The 17,792-nt window shown below is 40.7% G+C and overlaps 1 protein-coding gene across 17 annotated transcripts in view; it reads right to left on the bottom strand.

Moving 5' to 3' along the window:
* THRB (thyroid hormone receptor beta) overlaps window positions 1–17,792 on the bottom strand; it is a 415,197-nt gene that overhangs the window by 36,481 nt on the left and 360,924 nt on the right. For all 17 annotated transcript variants that reach the window (XM_049871031.1, XM_049871028.1, XM_049871023.1 and 14 more), the window contains one exon: window positions 3,174–3,274. In XM_049871031.1, coding sequence (XP_049726988.1) covers window positions 3,174–3,274 — 101 coding nt within the window. The remainder of the gene's footprint in view (window positions 1–3,173; window positions 3,275–17,792) is intronic.

Below are 17,792 nucleotides of genomic sequence, written 5' to 3'. Positions count from 1 at the left end.
TGGCCTACCTCCAATGACTTTTCTTGATACTTCATGGACCAAATTCCTTTTAAGATTCTGGCCTCCCCTAAGCTACAATGAAATCCTATTTGACACAATGTGAGGAACCACCTTGTTGGAGTGTGTAAAGATGCTGAGTCCCTTCATTTTAAAAAGTCACCAAAATGAACACCTGGAAGTGAATTGGAATAAAACACATTTGGAATAGTCAACTTATAAAAAGGAAAATCCTTTTAGAAGTGAACCGACAAGAGCAATGTCCCAGGGAATGAATAAGGACATAGTACATTTCACTGACGATTTAGTGGCCAGAGACCTTGCTTTTATAAACCAGCGTCAGACATTCTTCTCTGACAAGAACTGGATCCATTTCTTAGTGGTTTGAGAAAGTGCACTAATAAGTTTTATAAGGAGCCAAGTGTTATACTCTTAGTTCAGTATTTGGGACGCTGTTATAAAAGCTTTGAGTCTTCGTTTAAAAAAAAAAGGTTTGTTTTGGGACAGTGTCAATATTCTTCCTATAAAAGATCCATCGAAAAATGGCTCAAGGCAACAAGAAAACATCTCCAAAAGATTTTCACTGTCTTCAGGGCAAAAACAGGCAAAGAAGATTCTCTCCATTCACATTCCAAGTATGGGATAGAAATATTTTATACATTATAGGGCTGAATAAACAATACATGAAGCTTAGCCTTTCTCACCTTTGGCCACTCATGAAAAAACTCTTTCATTTGAAAAAATCTTTTGTCTTTTTCTAAGACGTTTTGTCATTATATTAAATGAGCCCAAATAACCACTCTAGAAAATCTCCCTTCTGATTTTATGATGGAGGCAACTGATTTAGAAAGAATTCTACTCTGAGATGAAGGTACGGAGGCTGAGAAATCCAGCTTTCTGCTATATGATTTCTTCTTTGAAAGAAAGCCATAGCTGAATCTGGCCCCAAACATCCTCTATGATCTTGCTAGTAGGGAAAAGAGGCTAGTGAATTTCTTGATCATGAGGAAGACATACAGGACACAGAAACATGGGTTAATAGACTTGATTCTCCTCTCGTTTAAGTCAATTGCTAATAATGCATTACGTCCTCTGTAAAGTATATTCAGTCTAAACTAGGTCACTTCTGGGAGTTGAGTAGTAAATGGAATTTTCATTAGAGTATCTCCCAGAATTCAAAATTTACCATCAGAGACTACTTTAAAAGAATCTTAATGCTGTATAATCGGGTAGGTAAAACCTTATGAATTGGGGCTAATTTAGAACAAAGGTCAGTAGGAATTAGGGGTCTTTGGAATGACAGAATGCATCTAATGTGGTCTTATTACTTTCAAATCAAGCCAATAAAAATAAGCTTTCAAGAGATATTCTGCTAGTCTCCCAATAAATAAAAATCAAACCCAAACCCACTGCTGCTGAGTTGATTCAATTAATAAATAAATTAGCTCCACATAATTCCTTAAATGAGCTCTGGTGAGAAAACAGTTAAGAGTTATGGCTGCTAACTGAAAGGATGGCAGTTTGAATTTGCCAGCCACTTCTTGGAAGCCCTATAGGACAGGGTAGTTCTACTCTGTCCTATAGGGTCCCTATGAGTTGACCGCAATGGGTTTCAATGGGTTAGTTCCTTAAAAAAAAGTTTTTTTTTTTTTTTTTTTTGCATAGACATAATGGCAACCTTCAGCCCAATCTTTGTTAAAGGATTATAAATTCTAGATCAAAGAGGTCTGGATGAATGACAAGAGGTGGCATCCACAGTTCAAACAACAATCTTGCAGATACAAGGCCTTGGGACCTTAGAAACTACCTCTTCCCAATCCATGTATCATTTTAGCATTTCTAGCAAGCTTCTGTGAAGTGCTCCCTAATTTCATGCCCCAAAGTAGGGACTTTGCATGGTAAACCTTCCATTAGGGAAGTGGAGCACATCTTGGTTTGAAACCAAACTAACATGTTGATTTTTGGGGTCTGGGGCCAAGAGGGAAATCCTGGTGGCATAGTGGTTAAGTGCTATGGCTGCTAACCAAAAGGTCAGCAGTCTGAATCCGCCAGGCGCTCCTTGGAAACCCTATGGGGCAGTTCTACTCTGTCCTATGAGTCGGAAACGACTTGACGGCAGTGGGTTTGGTTTGGTTTTTCTTGGGGCCCAGAGTAGAAAGAAAGAGGTTAGTTGGAGGAGAGGGAAGGTGAAAGGTGAAGGCAAGTTGGGAGATGAAGACTGAATTGTTTTATGCACTTTAATACAATTTTTGATTTAGGGTTTACATTTTGTGATAATTTGCCTTTAAATATAAAAGGTGAAAAAAAAATTAACAAGAAGAAAAGAAGAAATTAAAAAATCCTTCCCTGACTTGGAATAGATACTCATTTATCCAACATGAGTGGAATGCTGGAGATAGCCCTGACTTAAGCTTTATTTACTTGTATAACAGACTTTATTTTCTAAGCTAGGTTGTTGGACCAAAAGATATTTGTCAGAAGAGTCATCTTAATTTTGCTGATGAAGATGGTAACTAAGGAAATTCAGGCTCACTTTCAGGAAGTGAACTGGCTGCTGATTACTGGTGTACGCTTTTCAAGTACCTCCTGAAGATGGGTCTGCTGGACACAAAATTAGCTGACGGATGACCAGAATTCACTTACTGACTAAAGGCTATACAGAAAGTCAGTCTGCACAATTTCAGAACATAATTGAATCTAAGTAGCCTCAAAGATATTCCTTAATGGAACCCTTAAAAATGAGATTCACTCAGATTAACAATGGAAAAAATCTGTGGGAGAGCGAACTCTTTCTCCTCAAACACTGTAGATAAAGCTGGAGGAAAAATGGCGATTTCTTGGGATGGTCACATGTTATAAAACAGCCACATTTTTTTAACCCAAAGTAAGGGTTTTATTAACTTTTTCCCATTTTATTATTTTCTCCCCATTTAAAAAAAATTTCAGAGGTAAAAAAATCAGACACTGATCTTCTCTGACGGTGAGCTGGAAAAAAAAATCAACTTAGTTCTTGAACATGTTGAAATGAAGACCACAACCAAACGCCTGGATGATCACGGCCATGAATGTGGGAACTGGGTCCTAATTTGGAGGTAAGATTAATTGCATCCTGGCCAAGCACTGGGGAGGGACTGAGCTGAGCTGAGCTCCATGCTCACTGGACCCCGGGCATTTACCTTGCAGCCTTCACACGTGATGCAGCGGTAGTGATACCCAGTGGCTTTGTCACCACACACTACACATAGCTCGTCCTTGTCTAAGTAACTGGGTATGTACCCTGTGAAGGAGGAAAAGAGAGGAACGTGAAAAAACAATGGCATGTTAAAGTCAAAGACACACCAGAGCTAAGGTCACTAAGCCAGAGACAACACTGGTTTGCACAGGGGAAGCGTCCCCTGAAAGACTTAATAAAACTGAACAGGAAGTATCTTAACACTTCTGGAGTTAACATCAGGCCCAGGATTTCAGAGTGTCATAGAAAAAGTGTGATCCCTCTTGCTGTGCTGGTGAGAAGTGGACAGGAAGGCTGGGGAGCCAGCGAATTATGGAAACAGAGCAGGGTTCAAGACACCTGGAATGCTCTGAATTCCAGATCACACAATCTCCTCCACACACCTAATTTTAGAACTTGTTGGTAGAAGACTTGACCCACTTTGGAACTAAGGCGCAATTCAATAAATTCAGAGAGCCCTGTAGCTAGAAATGTCATGGGAGACCATCAAGTGCTTTGAGAAGAAACAGGCCCTCAGAGGTTTCACCTTCCTCAGGGTCCCACTAGAAGTTAATAGACCAGTTGCCATTGAGTAGACTCTGATTCATGATGACCCCATGTGTATCAGAGTAGACCTGTGCTCCACAGAGTTTTCAATGTTTGATTTTTCGGAAGTAGATCTTCAGAATTTTCTTCTGATGGACTCGAATTTCCAGTCTTTTGATTAGCAGTCAAGACAGCTGTTTGCACCATCCAGGGGCTACAGAAATTAATGGCAGAAACTACATACCGGACTCCTGACTTCTAGTTCTCCAGTATAAGTTATGATTTTTTATTTTTTAAATAAAAATAGTTAACTCTAAGTAGAATGAATAAGGCCATCATGTTATGTCATGAAATATAACCCAACAAGACTAGATAACGTGAAATAATAGAGATTCTATTAGTTTAAAAAAAAAAAAAAAAGAAAAATTATTCCTTGACCCAGGAAGCTAAAGTTTACAAACAAAACCAGAATCAGCCCACTTTCCACTGGCTTTGCCTTTCTCCCTTCGCTTGTATGTGGTGTCCGCACAAAGAACCAATTCAAAAGGGCAAACTCAGCTTTACATGTGTCAACAGTTCACCATAGATACACACAGCTTTAGATAGAACCAAAAGATCAAAACAAGGCATGATCTACTGGGATGTGGAGAAGGGAGAGGCCAAGAAAACAAAATCATTCTTTTTGCAGATCATGGCACCCTTATGAAGTTTTTGACTCAGTAAACTCTTATTGGTGTCAAAGAAGATCAGTCAGGTTGAAATGACAGGTAACTTACTGTGTGTTTTAACCATATTTTCATAGGTCTTTGATTAAACCAAATCGCTGAGGACTTACTTTTTAGAAAAAAAAGGCATAAAGAAAACAGAAGAAAATGAAACCTATTCTAATTTCTTAGAAATTACTTCTCTCAGACTTTGTTTTAGAAAAATGTTCCTTCTTGGGAAGGAGATAAATGGCTTCAAAATGAGATTTGGTAATGTACAGGATTATCTTTTTAAATATCACAGCTCTTCTTAGTTTACTTTTATGTCATGCAACCCATGATTCATCTGGGGAGTTCACTTTAAGGGCTTCAAAACTCTCACCAGACATTTTCAAAAAGAAAATTCTGGGAGCGACTTGGGTAGGAGAAAAAAGGAACTGGAATTGTTTGTGTGTTCATTCATTCACGGAGCCATTCATGAATTCAATAAACATTTATTTAGCATCTACTATGTGTCTAGCAGTATGCTAGGTGCTAAGGATATAAAAACAAATAAGACGTAGTTTGTTCCTTTGAGAACCATACATTTAAAAAATCGAGCTCTGTTTTTCCAACCCTGGTCATTCCTTAATGAGAAAGAGGTGAAAATTAAGGAAAGAACATGAAAAGGTGCTCAACATCATTAGCCATTAGGGAAATGCAAATCAAAACACAGTGAGCGATCATTTGACACGTAACCTTGGTGGCGTAGTGGGTAAGAGCTACGGCTGCTAACCAAAAGGTTGGCAGTTCGAATCCACCAGGTGCTTCTTAAAAAAGACTGATAATAAAAAGTGTTGTTAAAGATGTGGAGAAATTGGAAGCCTCATACATTGCAGGTGGAAATGTAAAATGGAGTAGCCACTTTGGAGAACATTTTGGTAGTTCCTCAAAAAGTTAAACAAAGAGTTGCCGTAAGGCCCCAATAATTCCACTCCTAGTATATACCCAAGAGAACTGAAAACATATTTCACACAAAAACTTGTATGTGAATGTTCACAGCAGCATTATTCATAATAATGAAAAATAGAAACAACACACATGTCTATCAACTGATGAAAGGATAAACTAAATGTGGTATGTCCACATAATGGAATATTATTCAACCATAAAACGGAATGAAGGACTGATACATGCTGCAACATGGATGACCCTTGAGAACATTATGCTAAATGAAAAAAGCCAGACACAAAAGGCCACACATTGTATGATTCCATTTATATGAAATGTCCAGAACAGGCAAATCCACAGGGACAGAAAGTAGATTAGTGGTTGCCAGTGGCTGGGAGGCTGGCAGCATGGGGAGTGACTAAAGGGTATGGGAATACCTTTTGGGGTTACGAAAATGTTCTGGAAATAGTAGTGATAGTTGCACAACCTTGAATATACCAAAAAACCATTGAACTGTACACTTTAAATGGGTTTTAAATATTTTAAGATACTTGTATTATATCCCAATAAAGCTATTATTTAAAAAAAAAGGAAGCAAAAAAGAAGACAGTTCCATTCAAAAAATATTTATATAGATCAACTACATGCCACGAAATACATCAATGATCTGAAGATGACTAAATTTTAATTATTGGGAGAGCTTTCAATCTAGTGGGGAAAACAGACAATTATAGCTAATTTGCATGTAATGTGGTAGGGGCTAGGATAGAGCCGTGTCCAGGATTACTCATGGATCTTCCTGGGGAAACTCTTTAAGAAGTCTTCTTGCTCTTCATCCTCACTCCAAGTCTGGGTTGGGTGCTCCCCCATTTCCTGTGCTTCCCCCACAATAGCCCTTTGTTATCTGCTTTTTTCTCCTTAGATTGTAATCTCAGGTTCACTATTTTGCAGGGTGCCAACTAGAGGGCAGGGATGGTATCATTCATGATGAAGCCTCAGTATCTAGCACCTGCTTTCTCGGAAGGATGGCATGGCTGCTGTTGGCAAATTGCAAAGAACATAATAAGGAAGGAGGGTTATATCTGGAACCTACAGATGGGGAGGCTTGATGGCTGGATGTATGCCCGTGAAGGATGAAGATCTTGGCAAAGGTTTCTGAAAAAGGTGATAATGTAGATATAGGTGCCCAAATGTCTGGCCTCATGAAAACTGAATTAGAAAGTTTGGTCTTTGTAAACAAATCAAGGTTCCCCCAGTCCTGGGGAGACTAAGCCGTTCAAAATCAAGCTCATCCAAGACCTAGTGATCTGGGAGATGCATGCTCCCTAATGAAGTAGATTTGGTCTCACTTTCTTTGGCTCTACTCTGATCTCCAGATTCAAACAATGTTGGACACAAGGCTAAGGAGAGTTCAAGGGCAATGCCATTACCCCACACATATAAAAATGAATAATATTATATCGAGGCCAGATTGATGAAAACACCATCACCAAAAGCAGAGATGTGAGATCAGAATTTTACACAACTCGCTCAACTTTCTACTTCGGGCTATGTGAAGTGTAACGTAGTAGCTTCTGAACCCAAATACATTCACAAGGAGAAGAGAAAATCACCGTCACCCCAAAGCTGATTGCTATGAAGTGGAGGTCAGACATACCTCCACTCTCCAACTTTTTTACCAACTCTGACACCAGCTATCTTCCCCATGGCACTCTCTACTTCTCTGCTGGGTTCTGAAATTCATTGCAACGGCCACACAGAACTCAAAGACCATGCTCGCAATTATGTGGTTTATTAGAGAAGTAACAGGCTACAACTATGGATCAGGATCAGTTGGAGGTAATAGGATACAGTCTGTCAGTCAGGAGAGCATCCAACCAGGACAGCTCTCAGCTTCTTCTCAGTGGTTCCTGCAGGTAGGCAGCACCTCTTGGCTATGCCGGCAGGCCAGGTCCTGCACAGGCTTGGCCTCTGCTCTCGTCAACCGCTGTTGTCTTGTGTCACTGCAGTCTTCCGCATTACAACTCCCTATCTCCTGGGTCCAGGAAGTTCTCAGTGCAGGGACCCCAGGTCCAAGGGACGTGCTCTAATCCAGGTTCTTCTTCTTTATGGTAGTAGGGCCCCCTCAACCTCTGTGGGATTAGCCCTTATAAGCTTAGCAGGATGGTAAAACTAACCAATCACCTAGTTTACATAGTAATTGACCAAGCTATGCAAGGGTTTTACACATTTACTTGCATGGTAAACTGTCCAATTCCTTTGCAAGATTGTAGCCCAGCAAATCATCTTGGCAGAACTACAAACCCAGGCCCAGAAAGGCTATATATAAACAGGCCATATATAAAGGCCCACTGCACTGCAGAAGCACTATCCATTATACTCAAATAGCCTTTGTTTGCTTGTTAAGTTTCCGGCTTACACGGTCACAGACCTAAAATTCCATGGCTGTGTACCATAGTTACTTAGTAACTGATAGAGCTGTGGTTCTAAGTTAATAAGAAATGCTACTAAAATCAGGAGCCCTGGTGACACAGTGCTTAAGAACTCAGGCTGTTAACCCAAAGGCTGGCAGGTCAAATCTACCAGTTGCTCCTTGGAAACCCTATGGCACTGTTCTACCCTGATCTATAGGGTTGCTTTGACTCAGAATGGACTTGATGGCAATGGGTTTGAGTTTTTTTTTTTGGCTAATAAAATCTACAGGAAAACTCATTAGACATTAATTCATTCCAAACACAGATTTGGGGAGTTCATCTTTAAGAAAAAACAAATAAAAATCCCAACTGGGCATTGTGTCCAGAGAGCTAACTGGTTCTCAACTGTGTATAACTGGCTGGACAGTGACAAAGTGAAAATGGTCTGGATACTCTGGACTTAACCATGCCTTTGCCAGTGAACTTCAATGGTCAGTCTTTAGGAATCAAAACAACGTGTGTATCAGTTCGCTACAAAGTCCAGATTTTTTAAAAGAAAAAAAAATTACACATGTAATACAGTTCATCGTAGAAGAAACTGAAGACACAGATTGGCAAATTTTGTCTACAAGCTCAAGGTACCAATTTTAGATTTTTAAAAAGAGAGTTCTAGGAGGGAAAACCAAATTTACCTATAAACTCACCACCCAGAGATAATCACTGCAGCGTTTTGGTGTGTGTTCGTCTTAGACTAGTGTGAGGGAGACTGTGTGTGCATATGTGCCTGTGTGTGCATTTACGCACATACTTAGGAGAACATGAACTAACATTTCAGCAGCAAAGTAACCCAATAATTAAAACAAGCACCTTCCTTGTAAAGGCAGATGGAATAGTCACATAGATGTTGACAGAAAACTATATGTTGACCTCTTATGTCTAGATTATGTATAGCTGATCAAACAGAGTAAAGACTGTTGAGTTCTTGATACCAAGTGGAAATGGCAGAGATAAGGGGGAAAGTAGTACAGGTCATTTTCCTCTGATCTCATGTGTGGGAACCCCTGTCATACAGTTGGACACTTTTGTGCTCGTGGGATAATGCTCAGCCAAAATGGCGGGTCTGAAAAGGTTAACCAGAGTTGGGAATTTGCGGGTAAATTCACCTTCATGTCACCATATCTCACCCTACCTCACCACCGCCTGCCTTTTGACTTCGGTGGTAGTTCACCGAAATTTTCTCCTCCCTGTAACTCAATAATTTATGTTGATAGTTGGACTATTTGACCTTAAGGTTATTGTAAACCCTGGAATCCAATGATAATTCAATCAACGAGTGGAAAGGGTTCATTCCATTTTCTGACTTCAAGGCTGATAGGTGGTTTACCTTGTTCTCTTGTTTCTCCTAGAATATCTTCTTGGTGGGTAGTTGAACAGGTGATTAAGCATGTCTTTATTTAAATCATCATACCTTCTACAGAAATATCTACTTAAGTTGGTGGCAGTTGCTTACAAGATCATACTAGTCCACCCTACCTATCTTTTTCTTGTCTTTAAAATATTAACTCTGAACCATCTTATTTATCCAAAACAGTCACCACAGGCAATGATACCTTAATCATTATGCCTAAGTCCATTATTTGTTATTAAATAACTTCCATCAGGGAATAGCATCCCATGCATAATGACCAGGTAGTTGGGGATTCCCTTAAGATGACTGACTATGGTTCACAACATCACAGGCTAACCAGTTCTCCTAGAGAACTCAACTATTTCTAGCTTCTTTATCTCGCCTCCTCCACCTTTTTCCTTTTTCACACTGACCAAGTGAGTCACATGCTGGCCGATGTGGCCAGCTAGGGCAAACGCACATGTTAGTTCTATTGCCAGCAATGGGCACTGAATGGAGTGCGTAAGGTCAGTGTTGGATTTTGAGATGCTGGTCATCCGGTGGTAGAAACAAGGCTGAGAGACAAAACCCCTGGAAGTTAATCAGGGAATTGCCTCTGCAAGTTGTCTCAGGCGATTGTTAAAGAAGCCTTGATAATCACCCTTAGAAAGCAATTGTGACCATGGTGATAAACCATAGGCCAAGAATGATGTATTCCCCTGCTCTCACTTGCTCAGATACATTCATTTTTTTAGACTAATTGCTAATAGACCATGTTGCCACTTTATCAAGCGTATTTTCATGAAAGCAAACGCCAACTGCTTGTTCAACGAAGTACTTAGAGTTTTTTTTTTTTTTACTTGACACTTGGCAACATCTGATTAATTGCTAAGTATTATCTTGTATATAAAATAGGCTGACATGCTAAAATGTAACTAACATTCAGAGGTTTTTTTGGGGGGTAACCACTTTATTAAGACATAGTTCACATTGTCATACAATGCACCCACTTAAAATGTACAATTCAATGATTTTTAGCATATTCAGAGTATATTGAACACAGCCACTGTCTATTTTGGGAACAATTTCATCACCCCCAAAAGAAATACCATACCCTTTAGCAGCCAATCCCCATTCTCCCAGCCTCAACCCCTGCAATCCCTGATCTACGTACTTTATGTCTCTGTAGATTTGCTTATTCTGGACATTTCATATACATGAAATAATACAATATGTGGTCTTTTCTGAGTGGCTTCTTTCATTTTGCATAATGTTTTTGAGGTTCATCCATGTTGCAGCTAACATTAGTTAAAAACTAAAAAGATTCTTACAGGGACCTGGCGCATAGAAGGAGGAAGTTTTGTACATTTTCACTACAAATCATGCAATAGGCTATAAGATTAGCTTCTTGGTATACACTGGATTCAAGGCTTTTCTGTCTACAGATAAAATCAGAAGGCTGGCTAGTTTAATAATTTTAAGTGGGTTATAACCATATCTCAGATCTTGGAAGGAAAAACATGAGTCCTCTCATCACCCTGGCAGACACACAGCCATTAGGGAATAGAATATAAGGCAGATTAGTCCTGATGGTAGACCTAAAGCAGAAGGTAGGTCTAGAAGAAGGGGAGAGGGGCTGAATTCAGAGACCTGTTTCAATCTGGCTAATCTTACTGTCTGTGTAAGGCCACTTGCTTAGCAGAACCAGTGCCGCCATCTTAAAGGAGCAGTTTTATCAATGGTAGTGGGCAATACTTTGGGCCGTTCTGGGAAGTCAAGAAGTTTCATGTTGCTGGTTCATCTTGTGGAACCATCAACTCAAATCCCGCAAAGAACTCACAGTGGTTTGGGTCAGGATATAGGATGAGACTATACCTTAACACCTCAGAAGAAACTAAATCATTAGCATACTTAGCCCTTCTTCCAGTTTTATGGCGAACCTCCTCAATTCATCCTGCAGCTCAGGACCTTCTGATTTTAAGCCGCCCCCCCACCCCCACTGGTGCATTTTTTCCTATTTCCATTTCTTTACGTACTTAGAAACCTTGAATGGTTTACTCTTAGGCTTTTCCTAGCATATTAATTCTAATTCCTTTTACATTTAATTCTTGGTATTAAGTACCAAACTTTTAATTATATTAATTTTTAACCCTCTAGTAAACACTACATTCATCCATCCATCCATCCATCCATCCATCCATCCATCCATCCATCCATCCATCCATCCATCCATCCATCCATCCATCCATCCATCCATCCATCCATCCATCCATCCATCCATCCATCCATCCATCCATCCATCCATCCATCCATCCATCCATCCATCCATCCATCCATGTATTTATATAATGAATGTGTATGGGCCTACTGTAGGTAAGACACTAGGCACAATTCGAAGCAGCATTAAAGACATTCTTTCATTGTCATCTGAAAACTCTCTAGGGTGAGAAAAAGAATCTGATTATAAAAATACACCCTCAAGCATGCAGGCAGGTCAGGCTCAGTTATTTTTGTGAAAACTGTTCCAAATTTCCAGGAGCTTTATTCTTGTATCAAATTTAGTTACATTTAAGTTTCATACATCATGATATATACTTGTATATTAAAAAATGAAAATGTGTTATATCCTCCCTAGATTTTGCTGTTTTAAAGAAATGTAATAACTTTGAATCAGTGTCCATTCTAATGCTTGAAAGTCGTAAGCTAATGGGTAAGCCGTAAGGGCACCAGATTACAAAGACCTACATCTGTGGGTCAAATACAACTTACAATATAGTTAATCTGAATCATATTTAACAGTCTTCTTTATCTACTTTAACTCAACCTTAAGTCATTCCACAAAGGATCCGAGATACCTATATATGACTGTATTGTGACACACAGCGCTGGACACAGTAAGCAGGTTATATGAGTTGTAATTGGTGCTAATTTTTAAAAGCCAAATGATGTTTTTACACAGTCTCTTCCTGTTTTCTTAGTTTACCTTTAAATGTAAACAGATCACTGTTGAAAGATTTTGCAGATCTCATACAAGATATTTCCTCTTTTTTGTTCTTCTTCATTATCATCACCATCATCGTCACCTTGACCTTCATCTCCATCATTATTATAGATAATGGCCTAGCTATCTCTCCTCTCTCTTATCCCTACAAATATCTTAACTCCCACTTTCTCTTGGCTGAGGTTGTCTCCACCATTCTTCCTCACAACCTGTATCTCCCAGCAGAGCTGCCCCAGGGGCTCCTGTTTCTCAAAGTCTTTTCTAGAACAGCCACTGCCTTCCTGCCCTCCCTACCCCACCCCCGTGGGATAATTGAGCAGCTTTACTTAACTCTCTGCTCTCTGGCTGGCTAGGCACTTGGTGCTGGGGGACAGGAGACAGTGGAGTCGCAAGGCCACCAACTCTAGAGCGTTGGGAGGTGGGGGAGGCGAGCGGAGGCAGAAGGAGGACCAGGTCAGAGGTGTTCATCCAGAAAAGGGAAGAGGACACGAAGGCAAAAGGCTCTGGATTTCCACCATTTGGAAGTCTCTGGGCAGAAAGAAGGGCAAAGCAAGTTTTAGATGATTCCTTCTAACTCAAGAATCCTTAAAATGAAAACATACATTTTTAGGGCCAGGCTTGGGCATAATATAGTTTCATACAAAAAAGAAGTCCATAGCTAAACCTCCTTCTTCTTGTCCCTGTAGACTCAAATACTGAGTAGCTGATATAATCGTTCAGTCCACAATTAGAGCTAAAAACCTTGAAGATGCAAATTACGAGGAGAGGGAATAGATTACTATAATGAGTTTCAGTCAAAATTTTAATCAAAAGGGCACACACATTGGCAGTCTGCAGTTTTGTTTACGGTGTTTAAAAAAAAAAAAAAATCCCAGCCAATCTTTAAAACCAGGAGATTTTGCAGAAAATCTAGATTTCTTGCTTCATGTGAAAAGTTAAAAAATCTGGCAATACTGAGACCAAATTCTCACAGGGTAACAATCATCTGAATTGAGAAGGCCACTCCCACCACCCCCCAGTGATATACTCTCTAATTCTCTGCAGTCGGCATTGCTCTCCGACCCTGAGGCTAAGTGCTGGTTGCCATTTATCCTTGCTCTTGTATTATTTTTTTCATAAGTAAAGAAATAGTCCACTTTATCTTTATAAAAAAACGGGAAGGCAAAAGTAGTTCAAGAAAAATGAAAGGGAATATAGTTCTTTATGGAAGTGAGAAATGGTCTTATTATCTAACAAAAAACTATGTATGTGTGTCTTGGCTGAAAAATTTAAATGCAGCACCCACTATGACACAATCCTGCCTCTCCCTCATTAATATCAGCTCTCTGGCACTCGTAGCTTTGCAGTTTTAGAGCCCTGGTACTAATGAGATCATTTCCTGTTCTAAAGAAGGCATTATCCCCTCCCTAGTGTAGCAGGAGCCCTGGTGGCACAGTGGTTAAACGCTTGGCTGCTAACGGGAAGATGGGTGGTTCAAACCCACCACTAGCTCTAATGGAGAAAAATTTGGTGGTCTGCTTCTATGAAGGTTACAGCCTTGGAAACCCTGTGGGCAGTTCTACTCTGTCCTGTAGGGTTGCTATGAGTTGGAATTGACTCGACAGCCATGGGTTTTTTAGTTTAAAAACACCACGAGGCAATAGCCTCTTTTACCTAATACTCTGTTACCCGCAGGGAGATCTGCACAGGTACAGCTTATAGAACAATGATGTTAGCCTGATGAGGGATGCAGCTAGCTCTGAATCATTGGTGTAAATCTCTTTAAATATAAAGTGTATTAGACCAAGGGCTTCTCAACCTCAGCAATATTGATATTTTGGGTAAGAGAATGTCTGGTTTCTGTTGACCCTTTGTGCTCTCCTCCTCTTCACTGCTATCCTAGAACCCTTTGACTTCCTGCATTCTGTGGGGGTGCAGGGGGCGGGGGAGAACTGCCATCGAGTAGCTGGAAGCAGAAGGCTTCGTATAGCAGAGGGGTGAACACAGAGTGAAGTGGGACTGGAAAGCGTGGCAGGAGGTATCTGTGGTGAAGGGAAGGGGCTGCGTGGGGGCCCCTCAGAAAACTCATTCTGGGAGTCTCCAGGAGTACCCAGAAAATTCCCTGAAGCACAGGTGCAGAAGAGCTGAGACGAGAGCGGCACCAAGGACAGCGATATGAAGGTCAACAGTCAGGAGGGTCTGGAGACTGGGAAGGTGCAGACACCTAGTGGACAATGGGGAAGTGGGGGACACACGGAAGATGGGGCACAAAAGCCAAGCCAGTGAGGATGGTGGGAGTGAAGAGCAGCTGGACTCAGGCTGAATGCACCTGAGTGCTGAGAGATGAGAAAAGGCCTTGAACTTGGCCATGGAAAGTATTCATGGAGGGATGTAAGGTGGTAGACACGAACCCCTAGTGCCACCGATCTTTCCCAAGCCTGCCAGGCAGCCGCCTTCATTTGATCACAATGCCTTGGACTCCTATCGTAGGTATCATTGTGAGGAATGGCAATGGATGCTTTAGGGTGAGGCTCGGGCACCCAGTGAAATCTCTGACGGACAGGATAGGTACCGAATTCTTAGGAAAGAAGAGTCAGCTCATGCTTTTTCCCTGGCCTTGGACTTGGTTTGGAAACGACTCCTGTTCCTTTGTTTTCATTTGTGGGTGCTGAGAGACACTCCGACTAAACCGTTTGAACAGCAAATCTGTCCTGCATTTAAGGAAATGGTTGTATTGTTTTCCGGGGTGGTGCCGGCTCTTAATAGTATACGGGTGGCAGCGTCTATTTGAAATCCCAGCCTTGCACAACCATCCCTACACTACATAAACAGGGTAGAAAAATCTGTGATTTTCTTAAGTATTACATTTTAAGGAGATGTCTGCAATGCTTAGCCATTTATTGGATGGGCTGATCATAAAAAAAAAAAAAATTTTTTTTTTTTTTTTACCTGTGCTTAAATTAAACAAATTCAATCAGAGTGGAAAAATGGAAATAGGGAAAAAAGGGAGGGGGTGGGGGAAGGGTGGGGAGGGAATGAATGAGGGAGGGAGGAAGAGAGAGACAAAGAAATTTCAATAATGGATCATCTCATATGCAAGTTTATGGTTGACAGCGATTGTGCAATGGGATTGATTCAAAGGCTTCCCATTTTTGGTTTCCTTTCCTGCCCGCCTCTCACTAAACTGAGTTGATTAAGGATACCTGCTTCTCACGGAAACACTTTTTTTGTTTGTTTTCCGGGCTGACTTTGGAACCTCCCCTTCCCCAACTTTACTGTATAGAGAACCTTCTCTAACTTTAAAAGAGGCCAAAGCAATTCAAATTAAAGATCGTATTTCTTTGGGGCTTAACTCTTCTTTTTAATCCAATGCTCTTGATGTGGTTCACTCCAACCGTCCCCCAATTTACCATTTAATTTCCATTTCTAACGTCTGTACGACTATTCACATGGAGTAAACAGGGGTACAGAACACGAGGAAAAATGACTTCAGATTGTGTCCCCGAGACACAGAGACGATGGAAGCAGACTCAGAGTGCATAGTTCAAGGTGGACTTTCTGATGCAGTTATTAACTTTTCTTTCTGCAACACTGAAAATAGGGCTGCAAAGTGGGGACACGTGGGATGAAAAACAAAACGCAACAGGACGAACACACCCCATCTTCTGGATTCTGGCTCAAAACCAGGGACTTCTGATTCTCTTGGACATGATAACCGATTCTGAGGCAAGCATGATAGCAGCTTTTGAATATGGAACTCCATGAAGATGGCGTGTAGGATGCCAAGGAAAGAATCCTGCGGAGGAGTATCTCACCAGACTGACACTCCAGGGAAGGATTCGGTTTAAACCGAGAAGAAGCTGACTGCCTTCAGAGCAGCCAGAGGCAGGCTGGCCAGGGGCTCTGGAATGTAATTGGAATTTCTGGTGGGAACAGCCAGCCAAAAAAAAAAGGATGTCAACTTTAAACTACGCCAAAACCACTACCACCAAAGAGAAGGCTCCTACTGCCAATTCCCCTCGTCTTCCTCCTGAGTGGTCCCCTTGGGAAAAGTATCCTCTCAGAACTGACAACCAGGACTGGTTTTAATATAACAAGAGCTGTGTTACTTGAAAGCCTAATAATAAGGAGCTCCTATCTTCTGAATGATTGAGAAGGTTCTTTTTATGTGTCCCTAATTTTTAAAAATTAAAAATTTGTTCTCTCATGTCTTACTTGAAAAATACTGCTAGCCAAAAGGTCAGCAGTTTGAATTCACCAGCTGCTCCATGGAAACCCTATGGGCAGTTCTACTCTAGGAGTGGGGATTGGCTTGAAGGCAACCGGTTTGGTTTTGGTTTATATGAAAAACAAGACAGACATTATATTCTGCAGTTCAGCTCTCCTGAATGTGGAAATTATATGGATTCCCTCCCTCCACCCCATTCTTGAAGTTTTATTTTAAATGTGATTCAGTGGGCTGAATTCTGACTCCTCCTGAATTCACGTTCTTGGAGTTTCAGGAACCTGATAATGTTTTCCTTTCCCCTTTGGCTTCAAATGTAAAAATATAGAAAAACAACACAAAGAAAACGAAGAGTCATTCTTCAGTCTCCCAATTAAGATAACCACTCTGAACGCTGGGCCGTGGAGCCTTCCCGAATGTCATCTCTGTGTACCTACATATACACTTATTAATTCCTTTTTTTTTTTTCCCCCAGATTAGGGTCATTCTCTACCTACTAGAAAACCCTGACTAAAGGCTAGAAAATAAGCCCTGGTTAAATAAAAATGAAAGAAAAGTTAAGCCAGCTGCATTATTGAAGAGTTGATAGACCTGTCGCAACAGCAACAAACACGGATGAAGCAATTAGGAATTTGATGAAAATAGATAAGAAAACCCCATTGGAATAATGAGGCCTGCCCCACTGAACACCTGCTTATAGTCTTAATTGTGTCTTAATGAGACGCTACAGAGGTCTTCCAACAACAACAAAAATCAATACTGGATCAATATGGATAGACATGTTGGGTACGACCTTTTGTCCTACAAGAGAGTTAACAGCTGGCTTTAGTTTTACTGGGATTTACTTAAAGACCTACAATGGTAAATAAAGGCACATTTAAGACTATTGGCCTGGTTTGATTTAGTGAGTTTGGCAGGTGGCAGTGCCTTTCCATGACATATGGCTTTGAGAAATTACATCAATATATGCATACAATGTGCCTGTCCCTCTAGTTCCTGCATCAAACTAATTAGTAAAGAATCCCTGGGTTAACATTTTAGAAGCAAATGTTCCCCAGCGCTGGTGGAAGAAAACATCGTGAAAAGGCAACAGGGAAAAGAGTCAAAAGAGCTTGAGAAGTTTGGCAGGGAATTTCTAAGAGTGCAACGCCCGGCTAGACAGACAGGCACCAATATTTTCTTGTGATCCTACAACATAGCCAGGCATGTTGAATGAGGTATTGCTACTTTCTTCTTTTCAAAGATAAATCACTTAGAATAGTAAATAAAAGACCACACCCTGGTTCTATCTCAAATGTTCCCATCAGGAGACTTAGACAGCGTGTTCCTTGTAGTAAACGAGAAGTTCTGATATCCTTCAGAAGGATGTGAAATGAAATGGAGATACAGATAAACTGT

This window comes from Elephas maximus, chromosome 27, assembly GCF_024166365.1.
Source record: "Elephas maximus indicus isolate mEleMax1 chromosome 27, mEleMax1 primary haplotype, whole genome shotgun sequence".
NCBI classification, from domain to species: Eukaryota; Metazoa; Chordata; class Mammalia; order Proboscidea; family Elephantidae; genus Elephas; species Elephas maximus.
Note: the sequence above shows the minus strand (reverse complement) of the source record. Positions and strands in the feature narration are given on the sequence as shown.